Here is a 25,819-nt window from a genome sequence, read left to right on the forward strand (position 1 = left end):
ACAGAAATGGCCAGCCGGTGAGCTAGATAGGATTATCATATGTCAGTTTCGTGTCTGAATTACCGGGTCGTGGAACGTTCACTTGCAAGCGACTACTCTTACCGGTTTACGAGTGCACAGTTTCTACGACCAGATAGAGAAACCACGTGTGTATAGCTCGCAAGGGGCCTTAAACGACCTATCGTTCGCTCAAACGCCACTACGATGCGCTTAATGCTCGCAGCAACAGCAATTCGTTCGTCCTTCAGCCACCCGGTGAATTATTTCGATCTGCAGAATGAAACTCATCGAACTCTCCGACAATTTTATACATCTCCCGACGAACATCGAACAAACGCTTTTATTTCGATACAACTCCGTATGCAAACATCTTATTTATTGTATTTTCTATTCGTGTCTTTTTTTACCAATTTATTGTTTTATTGGAAGAGGTCGCAGCTTTCTTTATTTACGGATTTCTACCAAATAATGAAACGTTCGAACAAATACTGCCCTTGGGTGAATACAAAAGAGAATTAAGGGGATACATCAAAAATTCGTTATCTCGTCGAATCTCACAACATCGAAGTAACGAAAGAAGAATAAGTAATCCACCAGGACCATCAGAAATATTCGTTTATTTTCGAAATCTTATTCGAATTAGAAGTCGATCCGGAATAACTAAGTCTCTAAAGTTTAACAAAATTCCTCGCATTCAGCTCCCTATTCTCCTTTTCTCGTGAGATTCGTTCAACTTCTCTCCTTGAACGACATTTTTGTTTCAAAATCTCAAAGCTTTCAAGCGTGTGAGAGAAACTATTGTTTGTTCGCGTATTAAACGTTTATGCAACAATAACAACGGATATGACTGGAGAAGGAGGCAAGGAAAAAGATCTCGTTCGAAAACCGTTCGATGAAAAGGCATAGATCGCTGCCCGACCATGGTTAAGAAGCCGCAAACGCGTTTCACCGCCTCTGAAATTTGCTCCCCGTGAAAAGGCAACGAGCCACGAGTTACGCGACAAAAGCAGAACAACAATCCACGAACGAAATAATGACGTTGACTAACACGAAACAATCTATGTATACGAAGGAGAAGGGCACAATATGTGGCAATTATTTTTGTCACCGTTCGGGGCTTCGTATCAAGACATCGGGGCAGAATTAATCGCAGCCAGCAGCGAAATGATTCTGCTCTGCGGGCGACGATGTTTTAATAGCCAGCATGGCAGACACCTTTTATCTTTTGAGAAATCACACGGATTACAACGACGAATTCTCGGGGGATGTAAGGATGAACAACGCGATATCTCATTTGCTTAATCGTAGAATGCAAAACAAACCGAGGCTAGACGTTCACGATATATTGCGATACGATCTATCGATGCCGATTGTCAAGTTTAAAGAGAACGCAATATCGAAATTTATTTCGTAATTTGCAACGGTACATTTCTGTTTCTAGGTTTTCAAATTACCTGAATGGAATTGTTAGAGTCGCATGCATCGTTATCGAGACCGTTTATGACAAATTACAATATCTTTCGATATCTATTCGATTGTCAAGTTCGATGAAAATATCGGAAAACATCCAAGTTCACTCTACAACTTATAACGGCGGACTTTTCTTCCTAATGTTTGAAATGGAGCAAATCAAATCGGCAGAATCTCATCAAGGTTGAGAGCTTGAAATAGTCGACACAAATGGAAGAGTTTCGAATTAACGTGCACGAATCGCGAGTTGGTCGAAAAGTAGTCGAAAGTTGACGACAGACGCAGGCCGCTTTCCAAACAATTAGAAAAAGTTAAGCAGCACGCGAACTGTTTAGCTTAGCTCGGATAATAATCCTTACGTGTACCAGAAGAGCCAACTAATTTATAGCGTACCTCGACCAGTTTTCTCGACGCGACGTGCTACAAATTCGGCCCCGTTGCCACGTATTTAACGACTTACGAGCGAACTTTGGTCTTCCCTTGAAAACTCCGCTCCTCGAGATTCTTCCAATTCGCCAAGAAGCAAAGTTGCGGAAAAAGAGATGGTATATCATCCTGACTTTGGAATGAAATCAGAGATTTTTACAAATCTTTTTTATTCGCCGTACAACGGGACAATTATTACCGCGTCGCGCATTAAATCTTAACAATTTTCATTATCAACTTTATAATTCCAGTTAGTATGTGAAATAATACCTGTGAAAACAAATAGGTCTTTAAGGCCTTTTCTGAACTGGAACACCTGTCCAATGAAACAGAAACAAAGCGGTAGGAACGGCAATAGACAAACGAGTAGAATTTTTCCCGGTTTTCCTCCCGACTGACCATTTTTTTTTCTCCCTTCCTCGCTCCTATTTCGACGTTAGAGCTGGTCAGCCTTGCCCGAGGTGCGTCAGAGGTGAAAGTGGCCCGAGCAAGTCGCGGTCCAGCGATTTCTGTGGATTTTTTTATTCCCCTTTGCGGCCTGGTCAGCGTGAGATACGAGAACCAACTACCGCGAAAACCAGATCAAAAGTTTCTTTTTTACCTCTCCGCCCTCGTATTCGTTTGCATAATGCAACCGTGTACGTTTCACGGCGGACACATTCCTACGATTTTTTCCAACGAATCGTCTGCATTTTCGGCTTTAATTTATTACGCACTCGTAATTTGAAAAGTTAACCGCAGGAACAAAGGGTATCGGAATCGAAAATAGGAGGAAGTAATCCTAACTTCGTTAAACGAGACTCGATATTTGGTCGCAGCCCGGTGAAACACGCGATGGAACGCGACACGAAACTCCCTCAGTTCGATCCGCGAAACTTTCCATCGACTTCCGCTCTGTCGGAAACCGCGTTACGATATTTTACATCTACGTCTCTCCTATCTTTCTCGGATTAAACGCAAAATTCCCATTGAATTAAGGCTCCATTTATACTTAACTCTAAAACGCGAACGTCATTCGATATTCCTCAAAATAAGATAAACGTTCGTAGAATTTCCAAGTTTTGACCTAATTTTTTTTTTTATAGTACGACTATTCGATTAATAGAGCATAAAACTTGTACCAAAGAGATCACATTGGCAGATACGTAAAAAGATAAATAATAATCCAGAAATTAACTCCGATCTTATACCCTCCACGTATACACACACGCGCACTCGCCTCGAGTTACACCAAATTAAATTACATCGAAAAGTCTACGCAAACGAGGGAACAACATCGATACGATAGATCAGAACTCGCATTACGTACGACAGATTATAAATGTCGCGTGTGCACTGATTTTCAATTTCCAGACTCGTTTCGAAATGCCGATAGAGAGGTCTGGACATATTTTATCAGCACTTTTGCACGAGTCTCCCCCTGTTGCCGAGAAAATCAGCGTTGCGAGCCGAAACGCCGAGTTAACAGCCGATCGTTCGCCGGACATTATCGCGAAGGGAAATCGCGACAGGGACGAGCATTCTGCGTGCACCAGCCGATAAGACCGGATTTATTGTGTCGACGAGCGACTCGACGAACGATTCTCGGCGTCGAAACAACGCGTTTAATACCGAGCGATACGTGGCCAGCGTGAATGCGACGATAATTAACAGGCATCTCTGGACGCTTTATTCGTCGACGACGAACGTGGAACACATACGAGACTGTACGCCGCCATTGTACCCGTCGACGTAATTAAAACTCGGACGACGTCGAATGGAAACGTTCGAGTGCCTCTAAATACGGTAATTCCATCGCTAAATGCGGACTTCTTTCGGTCGGTACTCGTGAAACCAACGGAGAAAACATAATGGCACAGTCGACGGGAAGATGAAAGGTTTCGAGTCGAATCGACACGAAACTCGATGGCTAGTATCGTGAAATAGGATAGCGACGACGACTCCTGGGTTAAAAGAGTTTGTTACCGGTGGTTGTTCGTGTTGTCGAAGTTCGATCTATGCTAATAACACTTGCACGGCGAAAGCTGATGTCGTAGAGGGTGAAAGGTGAAACCGGTGGAAGCTTCGGATTCCCAACGTGTGGCTCTGAGAAATTTTAAATCTGGGCATTCTTGAATTATTGATAAGACAGCCGTGATATCTGAACTGGTAAAGCTGGAATCTTGAATATCGATTTAAAAAATTTTAATACTGGCGAATCAAATAAATACGTTCCTATAGAAATAATACAACGAAATATATTACGTAAATAGGATAAAACGTAGCATTCTATTTTATAAATTTAATTTATGTAGTAATATAATATTTAATTTATATAAAACTGTACCGAATGCGCATGATACACAAAGATATATAAAATAATGAAATTGAAGTATTCGTTACAATATCAACTGTGTGTGTATAGGATCGAAATATGAATTTGCATAAACATCTTCATTCTAGTAATAGCATACGCCAACACGTAATCCAATTCCGTGAAGGAAATGAAAGTTCTCTTTGATAGCGAATTTACATTCTTCAACGACGTCTCGAAGATTTTAAAGCGATCAAAGGCGACTATTTGATAAACCGATGGAGCCGTGACTCTCGATACCTTACAGCTTTTGCATGGCTACGTATAAATCGGGCCGAATCCGGTTCTCAGTCGGAAGTGTTTCGCGTCCCCTGGCGAACGGAGCTTCGAGGGTCTCGTAAACTTGCAAAACCCATGCATGCACCGCTCGTCGTCTCCTAGTAGCGTAGAATGCTCGTCGTACAGAAATAGTTGGCCGAAACAAAGCGAACAAGAGGAATCATCGTGTGGCTTGCGTGTTCTTTGACGCTGTGTCTTCGGCCATTCGTACGTCTAGCTTAAGCAGGTTCGTGAGGATAACATACGTGGCGACAGGAAGCGTCTCCGAAGAGGAAGACGCTTCATTTTGATTCACTGGTCAACCTGGACGTACACTACCACTCAAAAGCAGCCAGACCCTTACTTAATTTTCATGAAATATATCTCAATTATAAAATTACAGACGCAGATTCCAAACTTTATAATATGGTCTGTCCTATTTCACTGAAAAAACCGAGAGGCAGTCGGTGAAACGTAGCGAATTGCATAACATGTTATTTTATATAAAATGTGACTTATATTTACCTTTCGATTTTTTCTGCACAATTTTTTTTTTTTTTTTAATAAATACAACTCAATTATAGAATTTTACAATTCGAAATTATTTAAATACACCGTATAGATAATAAATACTTTGACTTCTCGTTACGTAAGTCAATCTTCATTCTACTCAATGCTCGGTTGCGTAAGCTTAAATACGAACTCAAGAAATTAACGATACCGTACGAAACGTCGAACGATTATAATCTGACTCTTTTACTAAGTATAGATGTATGTCCTAATTTAAGATACATAGAAACTCGAGCATTCCTACCTTTTACATTCAAAAATGCAAATTTCTTCCTCTTTAAATAAGCAATCGCAAACTTTTGAACGGTAATATAGTCTCAACAGCAGCGATCTAAAATATCGACCGCTTACGTAAAATCGTGCTACACGTGCTACAAAATTCACACTGAAATATTCGCATTCAGACGTGTTCAAAGTCAAACATTCAAATCCAAGCATCTCGATCAAATTTCAAGTTCAAATACCGATATCGAAGATTTCGATTCAAATGTTCAAATCCAAGTGTTCAAGTTCAAACGTTTAAATACAAATGTACGAATTTAAATTTGCGTTAAACGCATCCGTTATCAAACGACACGTGACGGACACGCGATCAGGTAAGCAGAAACAAAATGCGAGACTGATTTTTCTCTTGTCACATTCCGATGTATGTGCATAGACGAATCGTCGACGGCTGCACACAGTGTGGAGAATCGTGAGACGTCGCCGTATCTAAGACGATAATTATAAACCGACACATCGAGTCACGGTAGCCGACAAAGGTACACCCTGCGATCTATTTTGTGCCCGCGAACGCGTTCCATCGCGTTAGTTCCGCCGCGTTACGCACGTGAATCGACGTAATCGACGGAACGCTGGTTTACGTCCGCGCGAAACGATTCACAGCCGGGCCACTCGTTATCGTTATTTTTAATCCTGTTACGCATCGGCGTACTGATTTTTCACGTATGGCCTCTGCCTCACAGGGAAAAGTGGATCGAAACCAGAAACGACCGCTTCCAGAGACACTAACTTTGATCGGAGCAATCTCCTAGAATTTCTTATTGTAAAGATGTAAATATGTGAGATTTTTGGAATTTTACGATTCGGACACGGACATTTATACAAATTTATATTCTTACGGATATGATTAAGAAGGTGAATGAAATCTGTTTGAAATCAGCTTGCAAATACAGCACATTCTATCGCTTGTTATTATTGTTAATTAAAATTAATCGTCAACTAGCACAATTCAGGTTAAATCGTCGATAGACATAATAAATTTCTTTCCACGCGTTTTTTCTTCTCACCTTTGATACCTTTACAGTGCAAGGCCGGTTCTCGACCAACCAAATTTACTAATTAATTATTTATTTATTACCCGTTCATTAGCGACCCGACCCATACCATACCATACCATTTATATTACCTATATAAGAAAGTAGTGATAATTGGCAAGCCTGGCTTTACCTTAGCCACGAAAAGGCGCAGTAATATATCAACCGTCGTTTATCTGTTAATAGAAATTGTCGTGTCCACAAGACGTTTATATTGTACTAAAAGTATATCAAAATTATACACTCTGAATCTATCCTTGCTCGTAAATTATATACGTCTAGGTTCGTCGAGGCTTACGCAGTAACTATCGAGACAATTCTTGTTCCAAAATTACCCGAGACGTTTGGCATCCAAGATAAAGACATTTACGATATACATGCGTGATCTTACATTAATGTCTCTCCTTTTACCACACGTAAATTAGCAATTTCAAAACGTTATAATATTCGTTCGTATAACGTTCGAACGTTAATATTATATCTGTAAAGACCAAACATTTAAGAATTAAAATAGAATTCCGAGCAATAGGCGAATGGCAAAGAATCTTCGCAAACCTATCGATGGCGATCAACGATCGTTCGACAATAATACCACCGTAAAACTCCAAACAAAACGCGTACTTTTGTGCTTTGTGCCCTTTAACAGTTAGCTTCAACAGCTTGAAATTTCTCACGATATTCGCCCGATCTACTCTTTTCGTATCAGAAAGACGTTCTACGCGGAATCTTCGAATTTCAATAAAACGACTGAAGAGACTACGGTGGACTTGTGCAGCCGATTTGCGTACGTAACAATAAAATGAATAGGCACGTGGCCGTGAACGGTTGCGCTGCGAATCATCTCTCGTGTCATGTTCAGGAAATGATAAGGCACTTTCTTTAGCGATTCATCGTCGTCACCTACCGTACGAAGCTTCTATATTCGTCTATATACCGGAACAGATGCCATTTATTGCTCACCCAGCGGCTTTTATTCCTCTTTTCCCCATACCCCGCTAATCGTACATCCACGAAGACGAGAATGATACATTAACGAGAATGATACGTTCTGAATTTGGCAATTTTCTTACTTGTCCGCTCATCTTTGCGGATTCATTTTTGATACAACAAATATATCCCATTTTCTTTAATAGTTACCTTTCATTACGAAGAAGGTCACTCCCGCCGGTGAATCAACGAAGGCAATCTCGTATCATTTACGTTTCCACCAATTCCCAGCTTTCCTTTCGAATATAGCTCGTTTCGGTTTCATTGTACGATAATTTACATTCAAATATCCTATAAAAGACATTATATCACGCCAATTTCCATTACTATCTACTTTTCGCCGCAAGAATAACAAATTTCATTTTATTTTCGCCGAAAAACGTTTCGTCGTCGTTGCGGATGACTAACTTCCCCTTCAGTGACAGGCGCTAATTTCTCTAACGATCGGCGTCCAAAAGAACTCGGTGATTCTCGTAACTTCCGCGAAAACTCCGGTTGTCCCAGATCGGAGCTCGATTCGAAGGTTAAAACTCGCGACCAAGGGATGATCTCGATTCGTTCGGTCGCGTTCACTCGCTTTTACTTCCACGCGTTTATCACCGACACTCGATTCAGCCGCGAATGTACTTCAGCTGGTAATTAACTTCAATTACGAGTCGCTTTTACACCCTTCACCACCCAACCCTAGCTCCCCTCTGGCTCACCGAGATTCTATTTTTGAATTAGTTACTTCTACAACACGCTACGCGCGACTTATGAATAATTTAACTTGTGAATTATTCATGGCCAGAAAACTCACGATAAATCAAGCCTTAATTGTATACCCGATACGCAAACGGATAAAAACGGACGCGTTTCGCGCCCTTATCGTCGAAACCAGCGGGCATGTACTCGGCAGAAGTACGTTCATATAGGTTTCTGCTTACTTTTTACAGTGGCCCGAATCTTACAAAGATTGTCAGACGGAAATAGACAGCATGTACATGTCGTAGCGGGGATTTCGCGGAACTTTTTTGCGAACGTAATTCACGTTCGACTAATTTAAGCCTCGTAATCCGGCTCGTGGCACGATCCTTTGTCGTTTGAACGTGAATGACCGCGTTAAGGCAACTATCGATGGTACAAAGCCCGTCAAACCGACTCGTTTATTTATCCAAACACACGACGACCGACCGTAACGCGTACGAGCTTCGATATACTTGCTCTGCTATTATTCCACAAAATTCCTATGATTATTTATCTGACGATGAACCCGCAGGATATGCCACAGGAAGGTTCGATCGAAAAATATATTCTTAGATCTTTCCATAAAAGAGAGTATAAATATTAGTATAAATATAAATATAAATAAAGTATAAATATTTCGTACGTCCTTTCCTATTGCGTAGAACTGAACATTGTTTCATATAAGAATTTACTCTTATAGTTTCTAAGTGATACGTATGTCGAATGTTTCAGATTTTTCTTATATACAGCTAAGCAAAATACAGCTAAGATTCTACTTCTCAAAAATATTCTAACGTTGTCTTACGACGGACGAGATCTTACGATCGCGTTCAAAGCATAAAATCAACGACATTGCGCGTCGCAAGATACGCATATGCGAAAGAGTTAATAGACGATTTAATGGATTCTATGGAACGTTTACGAGCGACTGTAAGAGTCGTAGGCAGGCATGAAAGGGATGAAAATTGGAATGGTGGTAACAGTTTCGGTAGATTAAAACGCCACGGTACTTGGCGCATTGTGGTCGGCAGAATATCGATAAGGACGCCTGCACAATTTTCGGTTTTATCACTGGCAAGCTTGTTCCCAGTCACCGTGACGTGGATCAGTTAACGAAGTACCCGGCTCGGCGACATTACCCTGCGCTCGATCGACCCGAGCCAATTTCCAATTACACTTTTTCAGCCTGAAACTGCGCCTCGTCCCTGTTCCGGGACGAGCCTAGAAAATCGATTCGATTTTGCCCAAAGGTACGTATGGCTTTCCGATAATGTTCCAAGGCTTTCGTTTCCACGTGTATAGAATTCACGGAAAACTTCGGATCGAATCTTTACGATTTAATCAAATCAATGTCAAATATACCGTATCAATGTATAGAATGTTTCATCGAGATTTAAGCTTCCAAATATCTTCCATAACATTGTATCCCAGCCTATTTTCAATCGCGATACACATTCGAATGAGTCCGTGTCTAATAATTCTGAAAATTTGCGTACGTTTGCAAAAGCATCTGCCGTCTGTACCGTGCCACTAAACACAAAGCAGACATTTTTCCAAGCCTCGCGTTCCAACAACGAATGAGATGTATATAACCTCCTAAATAATATCGCTCAAAGAATCGCCGATTAATTAACGACGAAAAATATATCACATCCGAGACAAACGTGCATTATTATTCGACAATGTTCCGCGCATACAGAGCGATAAAACCGCGTTATTTACTGCTACCCAGTACCTATAACAAGGCGAAACGCATCGCCAAACTTTATGGGCCAATAAATAATCTATTTCCTCGAGCCTTAACACGTATGTACCGCGGGTATATTTCTATTTCTCGTACTGTATCCGAGGCAATACACACAGGGGACAAGAATGCGCCGCTGTCTATGCGTTCACGGATGCAGAGCACAGAAGCTCGAAATAAGCCGCAGCTGGAGCTGTTTAGGCCTTGTGTTTCTCTCTTCTTCTTCCTCCTCCTTGTCTGTCGCATCATCTTCGCCTATTGATTTATCTTTTGGCAATATGTCCGGGGATCGTTCGAAAAGATTGTCAGAGGCAACCAACACACACTGGACATTGCCCAACGTAAGCAACCAAAGATGATTTATAGAGGCCGAAGGTAATAGTAATGTCGAACGCGTTGAGAATTGAAGCGGCATAAATCTTCGTTCCCACTGTACAAGAAATATTCACGAAGCTCGACTGCTGCGAGAACCAAACGTCTCGTTGCAAAGCTAATAAGTGTATTTTTAACGACGGAAATATATTTAGCTGACCCTTAAGCTAGAACAGCGAGACAGTCGCCACCGGAATCGTCGACTGTCGGTGTACTATCTTAAAGGTACGAAATTTGTTACGATTTATCGCGTAACGTTGACATTATCGCCTTACGTTGGCAACTGAAATTTTCCCTCTTGTTTGCGAACCTAGACTTATTCTGCGCTTCTATCTATGGGTAGCGGGGCTACCCGCATACCCTCAACCTACGTACGTATTCTTTTCGTACACCAAACATACGTGAAACGATAGTTTTACTTCTATACTTTCCCGAAATTTTGCACTTTCATTTGGAAGGTAAATATGCAGTAACAAAGCTGGCCTTTCGTCAAATCTCACGCGACTATTTGCTACTTGGCGATCTCTCTCGTTATCTTCGGACTCTTCTTTCCCAAAATTCAAATATCGTTACTGCAAATCGACCAAAATGTCCGGATATTTATGAACAGCGGTGTAAATACACGCGGATGCACGCGTTCGACGCTCATAGAACATCCTGCCTTCACAACGTTTGAAAGATAGCTTGTAAAACACGGATAGGCTGTAACGCGGTGGATTAAATACCTGGTGCATGGTTAAATCGACGATTAAATCAGCGCGGGCTTCTATTATACCGGGCAACTGCTTATTGTCTTCGATGATATTATTAGAGGAAGGCTTGTTTTTTAAATTAAACTCTGCCTCGCCTCGCTACACCGAAAATTGATCGACCGTGAATATCGTGAATATCGTGAATATCGTGAATTACCCTGATGCGGGTGTCGTCAGGTTGGCGAGGATGGCTCGTTGCGGCTCACGCCGCTTCGCGCGTTTAGGCAAGCGATAAACGTTATCGCCGACAAAGGGGGACATGCGTCCGTTTTATGAGCAAAGAAGAAAAGAAACACGTCTTAAACGCGAATTTGACTCTTTTCGATCATTTTTTATAAAACGATTTGAAATTGCCAATATACGTGAAGCTATGGGAGAACAATTTCAAAAGCTCGTCCGATTTTCTTCGATCTTTTTCTTTTTATGTAAAAAGACAGTTTGATCGATGAAATATACGCATCTTTCAAATGTAAGGTTTAAAGTTTAAATTGCAACTCGTTATCGTTAATTAGTTATACGAAAAAGATAGATACAGAAAGTACACAAGAAAGCTTTTAGCTTTTAGCGAAACATGAAGTTTTAATTACTGTAAAATTAGTACGAGAACCAATTCTAGAACCCTTTTAAAATCGAAATCGATATCATCGCTATTTTGAAAGCTGAATTATATTTGAGAAAAAGTTATAAAATAATAAACGAGAACCTGTATACATAATACGATCTATAATTTGTCGATTAACTAATACCGTAAATTCATAAATTACTACGCAAGAGAGCACTGATAGTATATATTACGGCACTTGTGGTAACGCAAAAAATTATGCATTTAAGCCGAGTAAGTCGAATGGCTCGACAACCTGTAACCGAACAAAATATATTGACGTTTAAAGCTAAAAAGTCCAGATTGCCTCTTAATTCGTATTCCTCCTGAGTACACTTCCCTTACATTGTACCTTAAGAAGAATCGCTAAAGAAACGAATCACGGAGAAATCCGCGTTCAGACCTGAAAAGCTCGAGGATAACAAAATCTGCTAATGAAACTAATTAGTTTTCGACGATCCGTTAACGTGCCCAGGTGACCCGACTAGTGTTTCTAGCGTTGAACTTTTAAAATTTATCAGAATACCGAGTGACAGGCGTCGCAGCCGCGACCATCACCCCAGACGCGATCCAAAGGATATATTTAGTCGAATAGGAGCGGTAGGAACGGGGCGAAGAGTTTCGCGTAAGTGCCGTGCAACAAACGCGATGCAAAAGTTTAATGGGACGTTATTCCGAGGAATAAACGATATGTTTTAGCTCGTAAAATAAGAGGAGTGGCGCGACTAGCCAGAATATTTATTCATTACTAATGTTGGCACCGGCCACTGGTGTCGACGATTCGATTTTAATCGGTACAGTTTAGAAAATACCTCTAGCTATCTCATGACCGAGTACGCTAAATCGCGAACGGGAACGTGGCCGAGAATAATCCCGGCCGAAAATATTGACAGTTCGATTTCTGTTCGATCATCTGACTCGTGTATTTGTGGAGCAAACCAGCAATGTTCTCTCTACTATAGACCGATACCAGCGTCTAAAACGAGTCGAAAGGAACACGTATTTCGACCATATGGTTCAAATTACGACGAGATCATCTTTCTGGTTAATTAAACGAAATCGAATCGCTACTAATAATAGACGAGCGAAAGCTGCACAGAACGTACATCGTCCATAATTAATTTAAGAAAACCTTTCATCATATCGAAGTGTTTGTCGATAGAAGTCGCTTAAATGATGAAATGTTCGAGTATCGGAGTACTAATGTATCGTGGTATCCAACTATCGTAAATATTTGGATATTTGAACGTTTCAATACCAAGGTGCGGTCAAACTTGACTTATTAGAGTATCACAGTATTAAAATACAAAAGTACCGATGTAGTAAGTACCGAAGAGTAAGATGGTGAAGTACTGTAACGAGTATGTAACTTCGCTGGTATTCGCGAACAAAAACAAAAATATTTCTATAGGTCCCGCGAACTGTTTGTGAATTTCTTACAAGCAGCGTCCACAACAAAATCGTAGAGTAGCCGTAAAACGTTGCAAACGTGTTTTGGTAACTGACCCACTGCTTTACACTGACTTATGACTTTATGACTATTGGAGTATTAAAATATCAAAGTATCGTAGCACTAAATCATCGAAACATCGGCCACTCAAATATCGTAATACTATTAACAAATAAATTGTACGGCAATCAACATCTAGAGTAATAACAAACGAAGTTTTCGCAAAGGTCAAATATCTACAAAGCACGGCACGCAGCGTGCAGTCTGATTTAATGGGCACATTCTCGAAAGAGAATGACTTCTATTTACGAGACCCAGTGACAAGTAAATATGATAAATGAGAGCGTAACGATAAAACTAGTGCTTGGCCAGTAACGCGCGAGATAAAACGTAGCGGAAGAGACACAATGTGTACGTATGTGACTGTGTCGAGAATAACCTGTTCGCCAATGCCGGCCGACCCGCGGCAAGGAAAGAAACTGACTCTGCGAAGACGTGTATCTTTTCCAGAGAAGGGAGAAAAGAGAAGCGAGGGAAGCACGATGGAAAGATTAAAAAAAAGGGTGTGTTGGAGAAAAATGGCTAAAAGTCGGAGGAACGACAGTCGGAGGATTTAAAAACGAAAAAAGGTCGACAGAGAAGTTTATTATATTCCTGAATAGCGTGCTCTCGGGGGCCGAGGACTCGCGGAAACACGCAATTTTCATGATAAAGCAAACAATAAACCGTGTCCTAGACGAAAGCGTAATAAAAAACAGGCTGTCGTGCAGAGTGGACGGTCGCTATTATGAAAACCATTTAATTTAAGAAAGGACGCCGTTATTAATTTACCCGATGACACTTGGAACATCAACAAAGAAAAAGGGAAAAAAGGGAGAGAAAAAAGTAATGATGCCAATGCAATGGCATTTGGGATGGGACGCGATTGAAAAGGAGCAAAGGTCGGGTCAGATTATTATTAAAAAGGCACCAGACGCTGAATGAAACAGAATGAATGGAAGAACGGGCTGAAACGGGATGAAAGGAAAAGCAACGAGTGAATTAAAAACGACGAGGAAGTGGTCAGAGGCGGTAAATAAATCAAGAAACGCCGCGAAGAAATTAACTTGGTAGGGAAAACGGAGAAAAAAAAGGATAGATCAGAAGTGACAAATTTTCGGTAGAAAGCAAGCAGTGGATGAACCTGAAAAAGAGACAAGGAAACAGGCAGAAGTAAGGAGAAGCGTAAACAAAGGACGGTTGACTGTTTATAAAACTGTACAACGAGGAAGGCGATAAAAAGCAGCGGCATGAAAGAAGAGAGGAAACAAAGGAGATAAACTCGTGTCAACGAGCACGAGAACGAGCAGGAAGAATCGAAATTAGAAATAATGTTCGAAACGCCGGACAGACCGATGAGCGAAATAACAGAGGAACGTAAAGCTGGCAGAAAAATAAGGAGGACAGGGAGAACGAGAAGAATGGCGGAGAAAGCGAGAAGGAACGCGCGACAAGAGGACGATCGGTCATTCCGAAAGACACGAAGGCTGCAAATAACTCGTACTCGGTGGTACCGGTCAAAAGCATCGGCGGATGTGTTATGACGCTCGTCCCTCTTCTCTCCGCCATGTTTTTAACGATCCTTGGTGAAACGCGGACAGAACGTACGGGAGTAAAAAGAACGAGAAAAAAGAACGAGATCGTTCTACACACAGAAAGAATCCTAAATCAACCAGGCTCGTTAACGTCACCATACCGCTTTTTATTACACTTAATCCTTCCTCCATTGAATCGGGTGTTTTAATTCGCAAATTTTTTGTCATCATAGCGAACTTGAAATACGTTGAAGATCGCAATAGATGGAAGTAAGATAGATCGAACGCGTTAGATTTACGAAAACCGAGTTGGAACGGGTTCGAAGCGGTTGGGTCGAGTTGCAACGAATTGAAAAGAATCGAAGCGAATCGCAGTGAGTTAGGGCGAATAGAGAAGCAGATCGAAGCGAGTTGAAACGAGGATCAATGAGTGCGTTAACCAGCTACTTGGATCAAATCAAAACGAGTAGCAACGAGTTAGAACAACAGGATAGAGCGAATAGAAGCATATAAGAGCGGCTTCGAACGAACAGAACAGATTAGAACGGATGATCGAAGCAGATTCGAACAAAATGAAACCTATCGGAGAAACTTGGAGCAAATTGAAACCTACTAGGACACATCTGCAGAATACATAATTTATAATTAAATACAGAACTTGTTCACGATAGTAATAATTATCGATATGTAATAAAATATAATTTTCCTCGTGGGCTAGAAACAATTCTGCTGGAAGAATTATATTTAAAGCGGATTGAAACAAATTGATTATAAGGTTGAAGCGAATCGAAGCAGATGAGCGTAAAGTGGAGCGAAATTGAAACAATTCAATACCAAACAAAACGAGAAGTTCGAGTAGTTGTTAAACCACGTGATCAGAGCTAAACCATTCGAGTTTGTTTATCTATGAACGCAACGCATGGTATTACGTAGAAAATTGCTTAATAGGGACGAAGATAAAAGGAATTCTACAGTGACCTAAAAGGAATGCTTGATTCGCTAATAACCTACTACGCAACGAAAAGATCTACGAGGTTCGTGTATGCCATCGCGAGGTCTCTCCCTTTCGCTCGCCTCCAGTGTTGTAATTTTTAATCATAGCATCCGCGTGAACGGTTCCTATGTACAAGACGGGAATGTGGATTTCGCTATACAGTGAAAGTAACGGGTCGTAGACTTGCATCGTGGGAATGTCTCATGAAAGGGATGCAATTATTGTAAACAACTGCTTTATAACAAAATTCTCGTTATTAATACGATTACTTTTTCGATTTCATACCAATTTTGTTCTTCAAATGTTAATAATCCTTTTGCTTGTTGAAAAAGGAAGAATAAAATTCGGACTAAAAATTCGGAGACTGCAGCAAACAACGCATGTATTTCATTTAAACTCGAAGCAATGAACACGCGTGATCTCTAAAATTATTTGTCTGAATGATGCAACAATATTTTCCTAAAAAATAATAATAATAATAATAATAATAACGATAATAAAGAAATAAGTCAGACTCCGAAAAGTCAGTTGCGTCAGTAACGCAAAATAAATTTCGTGATGCCATATTTTTCTATACCGTGCACGAGCTCATTGGAGCTCGTGTATTAAGAACTTCCCGTGTAAATCTTTTACGAACTATGCTTTTACGACCTTCCTAACGTCGTACGAAATAAATATACGATCTGAGAAGTATCACTCTCACAACTAACTACATTGGTAATTTGTGAAACCTACATTGATAGCCATACACGAGTCACTTTATGATATGTTAACCTATTAATTCGTAAAACCGAAGCAGTTTACACTTGCGAGAATATAAATAAGAAATGTATTCAAATTTTTTTTTATATACTATTATATTTTTATACCATAAAGAAAAGAAAGAAATAAAACTTTTCATAATTCGATTAGTTGAATTTGAAGAGTGGCATTCCCTAATTTAAAAACTCACCATTGTACAGTACAGTAATGTGATCGTATTTACATATTATTATTATATTTTTATGCAATTTTCAATGAAATTTTATCGAATTATTATCAACTTTGTCATATATTGAAAATACGTTTTTTTCTTAATTAACAATTTCGTTACTATCGACGCATGCTTTGTATCGTTTTAATCATTTACATAATACTACTAACGTAACTGTTGCATCTCTGCAAAATCACTTGGGAAAAAGAAAAAAGAACGACAGTGAATAGCGTATCGAAACGTTATTTAGAAGAAAAGGCACTTTTAACGAGATATAATTGCACAAATGAAGTAGCCGAATTTTTTGATACTAAATGTGTCGAACGTGTTTTTTTAAATATACCGATATATTCGTTTAAATGGATCACACTGCAGATATGTAACTGACGTAACAACGAACTCGACTCACCTCCTCGTCCGACAACGGTTCCTCGTAATCCGATTGCGAACCCTTGAACACAAAGATGCATTCCGATAAATCCAATTTGCGCGCATTGCCGAACTGCGTCTGTCGATCCGTCAACTGCTTCACACAAGTCGTCTCTAACATATTCTTCGTTCGTTGAACCACAATTTTACTGCAAATGCTGTTGTTTGTAAATAAGCGTTTTGTAATAGAACATTCTGCAACGATAAAATAAATATCTTCGTTAATGACTTGACTTCGTTTCTTTCTTTAAGAGAAAAAAAGAAAAGAAAAGAAAACGGATTTAGGCTAGTATTTTCCAAAAAATAATTTCATCCATAGGGATACATAAAAATATTATATACTAGCCTAACAGGCCAGTAACCGCGCAGCAACTGGAAAACTGATAAGCGGTATCGCTAACGGAAGGATTTCCATTCATCATCGAAAGTATGAGTCTCTAAATCATGCTACTTCATTCATCCGTGCACACGTGATACCGACCACATGGCCAGGTACTTATAACTTCATTTATAGATACGAGCGGATCTTTAAACGAATACGGCGGTGAATACAGTATGGATCGAATTATCGTTTACGTCACACTAATGTACGGTACACGTACGTGTTATCTTCTTCTACATATATATATAGATAGAACATGACGTAGCTGTGTACAGATGCATTTATGTATATATCTATACGTATATTGACATTGTTTCGATACCAGCATGTATTATAGGTTAGATTTTTCTGACTCGTGTCACAAAGTACTTTCAGATGGAGTCACTTGTTTTTCGAGCATTGTTTTAATCGATGTTACAGATAAAAATATCCAACGGAACGGAATAAATTGTCGTAAAATAATGTAATGTTGTGGATACGGAAGTATTGAAAACATATCGGAGGGACGCGTTTAGGTTAAAGAGCGAGTTCGAATTACTTGCAGGAAAATAATTAAATTATGTTAAATAGTGGAAAACTTACAACAGGTCTCTTTAATCTGTAAAATATTACGTTGATAAAATAAGACAAATATATTAAAATATTCGTACTTGCAGTGGAACACAAGGTTTTTAAATACATATGGGAACACGCACCGTAAACGAACAATTTGAAATGATGTTGCTAGCGCCATCTAACGACGATGAATATAACTAGCAGCGTAACTTCCAATTTAAAAATTTGCGCATGTATTTTAATTGGTTCCTATCAATTGGAAAGATGATTAAATAATAAGTTTTGTATACAATTCATAACTGTTTTTAATTACAAGTGAAATATGAAGTGAATAGAAATAGTTTGCCCTTTTTATATAGATTATATCTATTATAACTTCTCAAGTAGAGATTCATATAAAAAAGTGTATAATTATATTTCTCAGAGATTCAAGAATTACATGCCCTCTTATAACAAAAATAGAAAATTCAGTTATAATAGGAAAAGTTACTCTAAGTCTCCATAGATTCATCTTGTTTTCTTAAAACAAATGATGTGGTCTGCTTCAATATAACATCTCCTTTGCCATTACCCTCGGACTTACAACCATATAGAGAAATTTCAGGTACCTTTTCTAATAATTCAAGGCTACCACATTTACGTTTTGTATCGTTTAAATATTTTTGCGTTTCTAATCGAATAGCGTATTCCTTAAAATGTGTGAGAGAACAATTTTTTGCTGTTAATTTTGCATTGTCATGAATCTAAAAATAACAAGATACTATAATTAAATATCGTTTTGTAGCTACATAATTATGGTAATCAAGACGAAAATAACATACCTGTATACCCTCTGCGCAATTTGTAAAGTTGCAATTATTCATAAACACTTCTCCGTTACTATAGATGACTAAACCTGTCCCAAGACTGTCAAAGAGTGTGTTTTCTATTATTAGTTTTGCATCTGGTAAAACCACCACTCCTAATTTCACCATACTCTGATTTAAGGCACATATTTTACAATTAATTATTTTTGTGGTTCCAACTCTCACTATTACAGCTGCTCTAAGATCACCCACATCTACAGTAATATTTTCTAGTAAAACCTATAAACACATATTCGGCATAGCTACAATTAATCGGAGACACGATTCAATATATAACTTACTTCACTGCCAGAGAAATCAAGCAACGACGGTGCAGTTTCTGTGTCTTTCATATTAAGAATGGTATGTTCTAAGCTATCAATTCCTTTAATGGTACCTCCATCTTCCAATCTACCAGCTCCTTTTATTCGATGAGTTCCTTTTCCAACTATAATGACATCTCCTGTGTCGCACGTGTGTAGAGTTTCTAACAAAGACCCAGATATTCTAGAAAAATGTATAAGAATCAAAAATCGATAGAGCTTTTTCAGTACTGTCGAACTTACTTAAAAAATAATTCTGGGGATAAAGAAGCTTGAACTTTGTTTATTTTTGCCTTCATTTCCTCGAGAGTTCCACCGAGCCACACAAAATAGCCTTCCTTGCACGTTTCTGTACTTTTTCTTTTCTCTATTTTATCATCCAAAGACGAGGTCTGATTCGTAAGAATTTCCCTCATAGCTGGGTTTTCAAGAACTTCCATCTCCCTTTTAATTTGTTGCAATCGAAAATGAAGTTTCATCAACTGACATGCTGTTCCCCCATCCACTATATCATTCTCTGATTCTTCTCCCTCAGAAATAGTATCCTCCAGTCTTGATATCTTCTCTTCGATCTCCCTTCCTTCCCTTACTAAACCTCTAATGATATCGCTAGTTTCTTTACTAACAACAAGCCTTTTCATGTCGAAGAACAATCTAATTCTTGTTTCCAAATGTACAGACACCCAATCGACGTTATCGTCGTCATCTATGTCCCATGGCATCCATAAATATTTATAAAAAAATCTCAGCTGATCGAGGCAGGACGCAGTACCCACCATATCCAGAGCGGTGTTTTCCTGATTATGAGTTGGATAAAGCTCAATAAGTGCTACATCGTATTTTTCAGGTAACTGAATTTCATCTTGAACAGCAGTTATTTTCACCAATGCAGATAGATCACAGAAATCAACTTGCTCAACTTCTACTACCACAATAGTAGGATAATGAATATGAAAATCTTCGCACACTAAACGTGGTATTCTCCATAATGCTTGCCAACCGACAGGTTCTAGTACAAGTTCTATATGGTAGGACCATTCTGCCTGAATTTGTGATGCAGGTACAATTTCTCCTCTACTAGATAAAATTTCTGTTAATTCAACTAGCCTTTCTTGAAGACTTTTGTCAAAGGTATATATCTCCATTGATATGCGTTGCCTACAAAATGAACAATTTTATAAAAATCGATCGATAATATTAAAAATCTATGAATATTTACCTATCAGAGTTACAAATTTTCTTCCTATAAAATTTTATTGCAAGTTATATTACTAAAAATGTAAATTTCAGCCTTCTAGGTGTCAAGATCAAGAGAATTATTATTAATAGTGATAAATTAAAAACGAAACTTCTGTAATAACTATAGTCTAATTATTACAGCTTTAGGTCTAATAAATTTGTAAAACTAAAAACTAAATGCGTAAAAATTTGATCGAAAGACGAAAATTAGTCACACGTTCTCTTATTAAAACAAATCGAGATCTAAGCTATATTTTCAAATATTATTAATATATCAGATTTAATTGAATATACAAATAAGTGAAAGATAAATGTTTATTTTACGTATCAGTGACACATTTTCAATTAACGTTATGACAAATTAACTGTTATAAAAGATTCGAATTGCTATAAACGTGATTGGTCGACTAATCTTCTCGATTCTCGCTTTCAACAGTTATCGATCTATCGATACCGATGATATCTGACAAATAATAAGTTTATTTTATCATAGAAATAAACGGTGCCTTGTTTATGTAAACAATTGGAGAAACTGGAAAAACAATGGGTTTGTTCATATCATTTGAATAAATAATTAAGCATATATTTATCTTTCAAATATTAATGACTCTAAGGGTATTGATAATTAATATCTATGTACGTATAAATAACGTAATTATTCTAATAATCTTTTAAAAATATTATTTAATAGACAATTGCAGCTTAGTAAGTGTCGAAGAAAATATGGAACAAAGTTCTAAAAACATAGAGGATAAACTTTTCGACGAAATTATCGGACACATAGAAGATATTTTGTTAGGTACGCATTAAAACAAGATATTAAACATTCGATTTTATAATATAAATTTCATTTTTATTTTTAGAAGACGAATTTCACTCTATTCAAAAAAAATTTTTGGATAATTATTGGGATGTTTTTGAACCTGTAGAGGAAAATAAATTAATTTATACAGATATATTTAATGAATATGTAAGTGCTCCAACAATAAGAAATAACAATTTTTTTATACTTGCATATTAATACATGATTTTTGTAGAATAAGGCAGTGGAAAATTATATCGTTAATTACTTACAGAAGCTAATACCACATTTTAATATTGACACATTTTTAGAACATTTAAAGTAAGCGCTATAACTTTATAATTATATAAAGTGTATATAAAAATTATAAATATGACTAAAAAGTTTCTTTTAATGGTTATTGAATGATTTAGTAATAAGCAAAATGAATTGGAAGGTGAAGTGTTTGAAGTGTTATCAACCTTCACAGACTTCGTGTCCTTCAAAGAAATGTTTCTTGACTTTAGAGCTGTAAGTAACATGGTTATAATAAAGTAAATGTCGCGGTGGTTACATCCAAGTTTTTTTCAGGTAAAAGAAGGAAAGGTTCAAGATCTTAGTTGTGGAATATCTGTTACATCTCTCAAAAGTAATACGAATGACAATGATTCTTTTGGATAAAAAATTTTCTCAAAAAAATAAATATTTTAAATATACTAAAGAAATAAATTACCTGTTCACTAATTGTATTTCTTATGTTCAATTGTTATTTTTAAAAGTCAGTACATTTATCGTATTTCTAATTATTGTTTAACGAAGTACAAAAAGATATATACATTGTATTCATAAATTCTATAAGAAATAGAGGAATTGTGTATTCAACACATTGATCGTTTTTGTGCTTCGTAAATCCAGTATTCGCACAAATATATCTGTTGTATTTACTTGAAGTACTGTATCGAAAATAAAACAACAAATATAACAAGTTTGATTCAGCACATAAGGATCTCCATTTGTACAAGTTTGCTATTCGTTTCATTTGGCATACGATATGGAAGTGTTCCTGCGAAACTAGTTAAAGCTCGCGCTTGTTCCCGAAGATCAAGAAGTTGCTGTTTCCTTGCTTCTTCATCACCTGGTTCCATCGATCGTAATTTCTGATATTGACGGTAAAGTATTGTCATTGTAGCTAAAAGGACGTCGGCTAATGTACCAGCTACTTCGGGTGGTACACGTCGTATTGCGTTTACTCTTTCATCGACTTCTTTGATATGCAATGGTAACAATTTCGCCTCTGCAATAGTCTATAAACAAAAAATTATATATTAATTACATAAACTTCAATATAACTATGTACAATCCTATATATCTTACCCTAAGCGCACTTTGATATTGTTCATTATGAAATTGATCAAAGAACACCATTAAGTGCTTTAAAGTATAAAATGCAGATACTAATTCGGATGGTGCTTGTATTTCAATGTTTTGGTACCTAAAAATATATATTTATATATGTATTTGACAATTTTCTAATAACGATGACGTCGTGGATTTCAATATTACCTTCTGCTTATCTCTGTAGCAGTCACCTGCAATCGAGATCTGAGTGATCCCGGCGAAGTTTTTTGATTAACAACTTGCGCCAAAAGCGTACACATTAGACTAAGAACTTTCTCGTGATTGCGAGCAAGATCATACACTGTTACTGCATCTTCTAAAAGACCTTTTCTATATAATGTATCAGCGCTTATGTTTATAACATCTTCTGTATTAATTTGAAATTGATCTAAAATCCCTGGTATCCAACGATCTTCTACTATCTTTCCGATTAACTGAGTTCTGACTGCTGGAGAAGTATCAACTACCATTTCTGCAGCTGATGCAGCAAACATATTACGATCATGTGGATCTTTCATAGATCTAAAAAGTAATTAGGTAGTTAAAATTAAATTTGAAAATTTCGATGATTATTTGATTTTCTATACAAACCTTAATAAGAATAGATAATGTAAACATTCCTTTGGATCTGTGGAATCAAATCGTTTGACGTACAATAATATTAATCTGGCAAAATTTAATCTTTTAGCAGGAGTCTTATCAGCAGGATCAACACTTATTAAAGGTGCTAGAACACTTTGGCTTACTCCTAACAAGTTATGTTCATGCATAGCAGCTGCTAAATGTACAGCATGTGGTAAATGCCTTGCTCCCGCTCCTCTTGCCAGAAATTCAATGGCAGCCTCAAATTGACCAGTCAAAAATAACATTGAAAAATATACAAACGGTTGTTCATGAGCATGATAATATGACTCTCCATAAATTTCTGATATCGTAGTTTGTAAATAATCCAAGGTCAACTTATTTTCTGCATCCGATTGATCTCTAACTTGGCACAGTTTCAACCACAAATAATCATCAGCTGTACAAATTACATCAGAGTGCAGGTCATCAGGTTCACAAGGAACTAATGCACAATATGCAACTCTTTTGTATGGATCAGTAACTGATCTAACATGTTTCCTATACTGCAATTTTAAATTTGATTCTGCAGAACTACTAGGACGTCTTTGAGGATCATTACAAGCTTCTTCCAAGGCAACTCTAAATTCTGGAAATTTTGTGTTGTATTGATTAAGACATTGCAATGCAGCTTTGTAATCACCAACCCTCATACAATAATACACTAAAGGCCATAATGGTTTATCTTCAACCATAACATCTTCTAAATCTTTCAGATTTTGTACTTTAACACTAACAAAACTTTTAACTAATGGCACAGTGCCTGGAATGCCACCCCTTTTAGCTTGAGCAGGGTTTTCATTAATAACAGAGTTCATAAATTCCTTATATCTATCTTCTAAGTACTTTCTTGCATGTAACACAATTTCTTGTTCAACAATAGCTGTACTTCTTGATTTGATTTGATCTTCTCTAGGAATTGGTCGAATGTCTACCATACGTTTAACCATTTTCCAAAGATCCACAATTTTTTTATCATTAAACGACTTTGCAGCTTCACAAAACGCATTAAACAAGTTAGGTTTAGTTATTCCCCTAAGCACATGATCATTATAATTTTGTAACTGTTTCACATAAGCTACTTCTATATCAGATAAGCCACTAATCATGGAACCAGCTAATTTAGTACGTTGTGGAGTACCACGTAAATCTACAAGCTCCCCAGATGGAGCTGTCATGGCATTTATTATCTCAAACCGCATTTGTTTCCATTCACCCAGCATATGTTCCATTTGTTGAACTCTAGTAAGTTCAAAAGTCTGAAATAATTTCATATAGTTTATACATATACACGTATATCCTAAAATATTGCTTACAAGGAATATAATAAAATATCTTACATCTTTATGGACTTGTTCAATGATTGACAATATAGCATTTTCCTTCTCATTCCTAAGGTAACTAACTATATCTGTATCTGCAATAGGATCTAAAGGTTCAAATGTACGTCTTGCACTAAGTGAACTTAATTTCTGCGAAATCTGAGGTAAATCAACACCACGTGAGCCAAGCAATAGATGTCTAAAGTTATAAAATATTATATATATTAAAGAAATCTGAAATATATTGATGAAATAAATTTTATTTTAATTAGAAAATGTATAAGCACAAGACAAATTACTTTGCTCTAAATGTCAGTCATACATATATACATATTACTAGAAATAAAATGATAGGTATTATCCTGAAAATTTTGGCGCCAGAAATTTATAAAATTTTTAGGTTATCTGTGACATCAAGCATAATTATTTCTACATGAATGAATTTTCTATTAAAAGTACATGACATACAATTAGAAATCGTTTAAAAATTTTATATGCGATAACTATACAAATATTCTTACGCCTGTACTTGATTGTCTTGAGTACCGGTCTGTGTGACACGAGACCAGAGTTCGTTGGAGGCCTCTAAGATTTGACGAAGATTTCTCTCAACTTGAGGAAGTTCTTCATTGCTTTCTACAGCAGCAGATAATCGTTCCGCTGATCGCAATAATTCACTAAAGCCCGTGTCTCCAGATACTCTAGAAGAATTCATGGTTAACATATCGGTGTATCTAAGATCGTTCATATTTAAAACACAATGTTCATGGATTCCATCGCCCATAAGTTACCGCACTATCCAGTTAGGAAAAAGACGAGAGCGTTCACGCTCGTAGTTTCAGAGTAGAGATGCTGCACCATGCGGCCAAGTGCTGAGGTTAACTAAATTTAGCATATACAAGAACCTATAAAAATAGGGATCTGCCCTGTTTGGTTGGAATTTAGCATATACAAGAACCTATGCTTTTAAGCCTAAAGTTAGAGATCTGCTCAATTTTATTGTACACTAGCATAGACGAGAAATTATTTAGCTGCACGATTCTACGGAAAAGTTCATATCTACTTTTCTATCCGAATTTTTTTCGAGTATTCTTTATACAATCGTCAACTTATATATATGTATATATATATATTGCTATGTGTAAAGTATTTTTTTACACTTAATTTTTCACTTTCGTCATTTATTTATTGTTAGTCATAATCATTCGCATTGTCTCTACATGTTTTTGAGCAACCAAACAGGGCAGATCCCTAACTTTAATCTTAAATACAAAGATTCTTGTATATGCTAACTTTAGTTGACCTCAACAATTGGCCGCATGGTGCAGCATTAGTTTGGAAACAACCAGATCCATAAG

General features: G+C 37.5%; 4 protein-coding genes across 6 annotated transcripts in view; 1 reads left to right on the plus strand and 3 right to left on the minus strand.

Annotated features, from left to right (window-relative positions):
* The window catches only part of LOC117161473 (pseudouridylate synthase RPUSD2), a 175,523-nt gene extending 157,398 nt beyond the window's left edge, over positions 1–18,125 (minus strand). The window contains 4 exon segments of the mRNA XM_033343037.2: positions 16,976–17,166; positions 17,169–17,190; positions 17,960–18,016; positions 18,018–18,125. Of these exon segments, the coding sequence (XP_033198928.2) occupies positions 16,976–17,166; positions 17,169–17,190; positions 17,960–18,016; positions 18,018–18,110 (363 nt within the window). The 5' untranslated portion in view covers positions 18,111–18,125.
* An 87-nt stretch (positions 18,126–18,212) lies between these two features.
* On the minus strand, positions 18,213–20,245 carry nesd (SHC binding and spindle associated nessun dorma). Its single transcript, XM_033343038.2, has 4 exons — positions 19,344–20,245; positions 19,080–19,284; positions 18,754–19,017; positions 18,213–18,675 (listed from the first exon to the last, which is right to left on the minus strand). Exons 1-4 carry the CDS (start codon positions 20,243–20,245, stop codon positions 18,424–18,426), a joined length of 1,623 nt encoding a protein of 540 aa, XP_033198929.2. The 3' UTR covers positions 18,213–18,423.
* LOC117161478 (ADP-ribosylation factor-like protein 2-binding protein) lies at positions 19,808–22,123 on the plus strand. Of its 3 annotated transcripts, none has more exons than XM_033343044.2 (6): positions 19,808–19,947; positions 21,031–21,138; positions 21,203–21,309; positions 21,377–21,462; positions 21,555–21,651; positions 21,712–22,123. In XM_033343044.2, the coding sequence occupies exons 2-6, from the start codon at positions 21,063–21,065 to the stop codon at positions 21,799–21,801; spliced, it is 456 nt and encodes a 151-aa protein (XP_033198935.1). In that variant the 5' UTR covers positions 19,808–19,947; positions 21,031–21,062; the 3' UTR covers positions 21,802–22,123. The 3 variants fall into 3 exon arrangements, with proteins under 3 accessions (XP_033198935.1, XP_033198933.1, XP_033198934.1); XM_033343042.2 differs by lacking the exon at positions 19,808–19,947 and adding an exon at positions 20,769–20,886; XM_033343043.2 differs by lacking the exon at positions 19,808–19,947 and adding an exon at positions 20,826–20,954.
* On the minus strand, positions 22,113–25,281 carry LOC117161472 (nuclear pore complex protein Nup93). The gene is made up of 6 exons (XM_033343035.2): positions 24,983–25,281; positions 24,480–24,660; positions 23,110–24,398; positions 22,684–23,040; positions 22,495–22,612; positions 22,113–22,424 (listed from the first exon to the last, which is right to left on the minus strand). The coding sequence occupies exons 1-6, from the start codon at positions 25,243–25,245 to the stop codon at positions 22,113–22,115; spliced, it is 2,520 nt and encodes an 839-aa protein (XP_033198926.1). The 5' UTR covers positions 25,246–25,281.
* Positions 25,282–25,819: the final 538 nt, after the last annotated feature.

This window comes from Bombus vancouverensis, chromosome 4, assembly GCF_051014615.1.
Source record: "Bombus vancouverensis nearcticus chromosome 4, iyBomVanc1_principal, whole genome shotgun sequence".
NCBI lineage: Eukaryota > Metazoa > Arthropoda > Insecta > Hymenoptera > Apidae > Bombus > Bombus vancouverensis.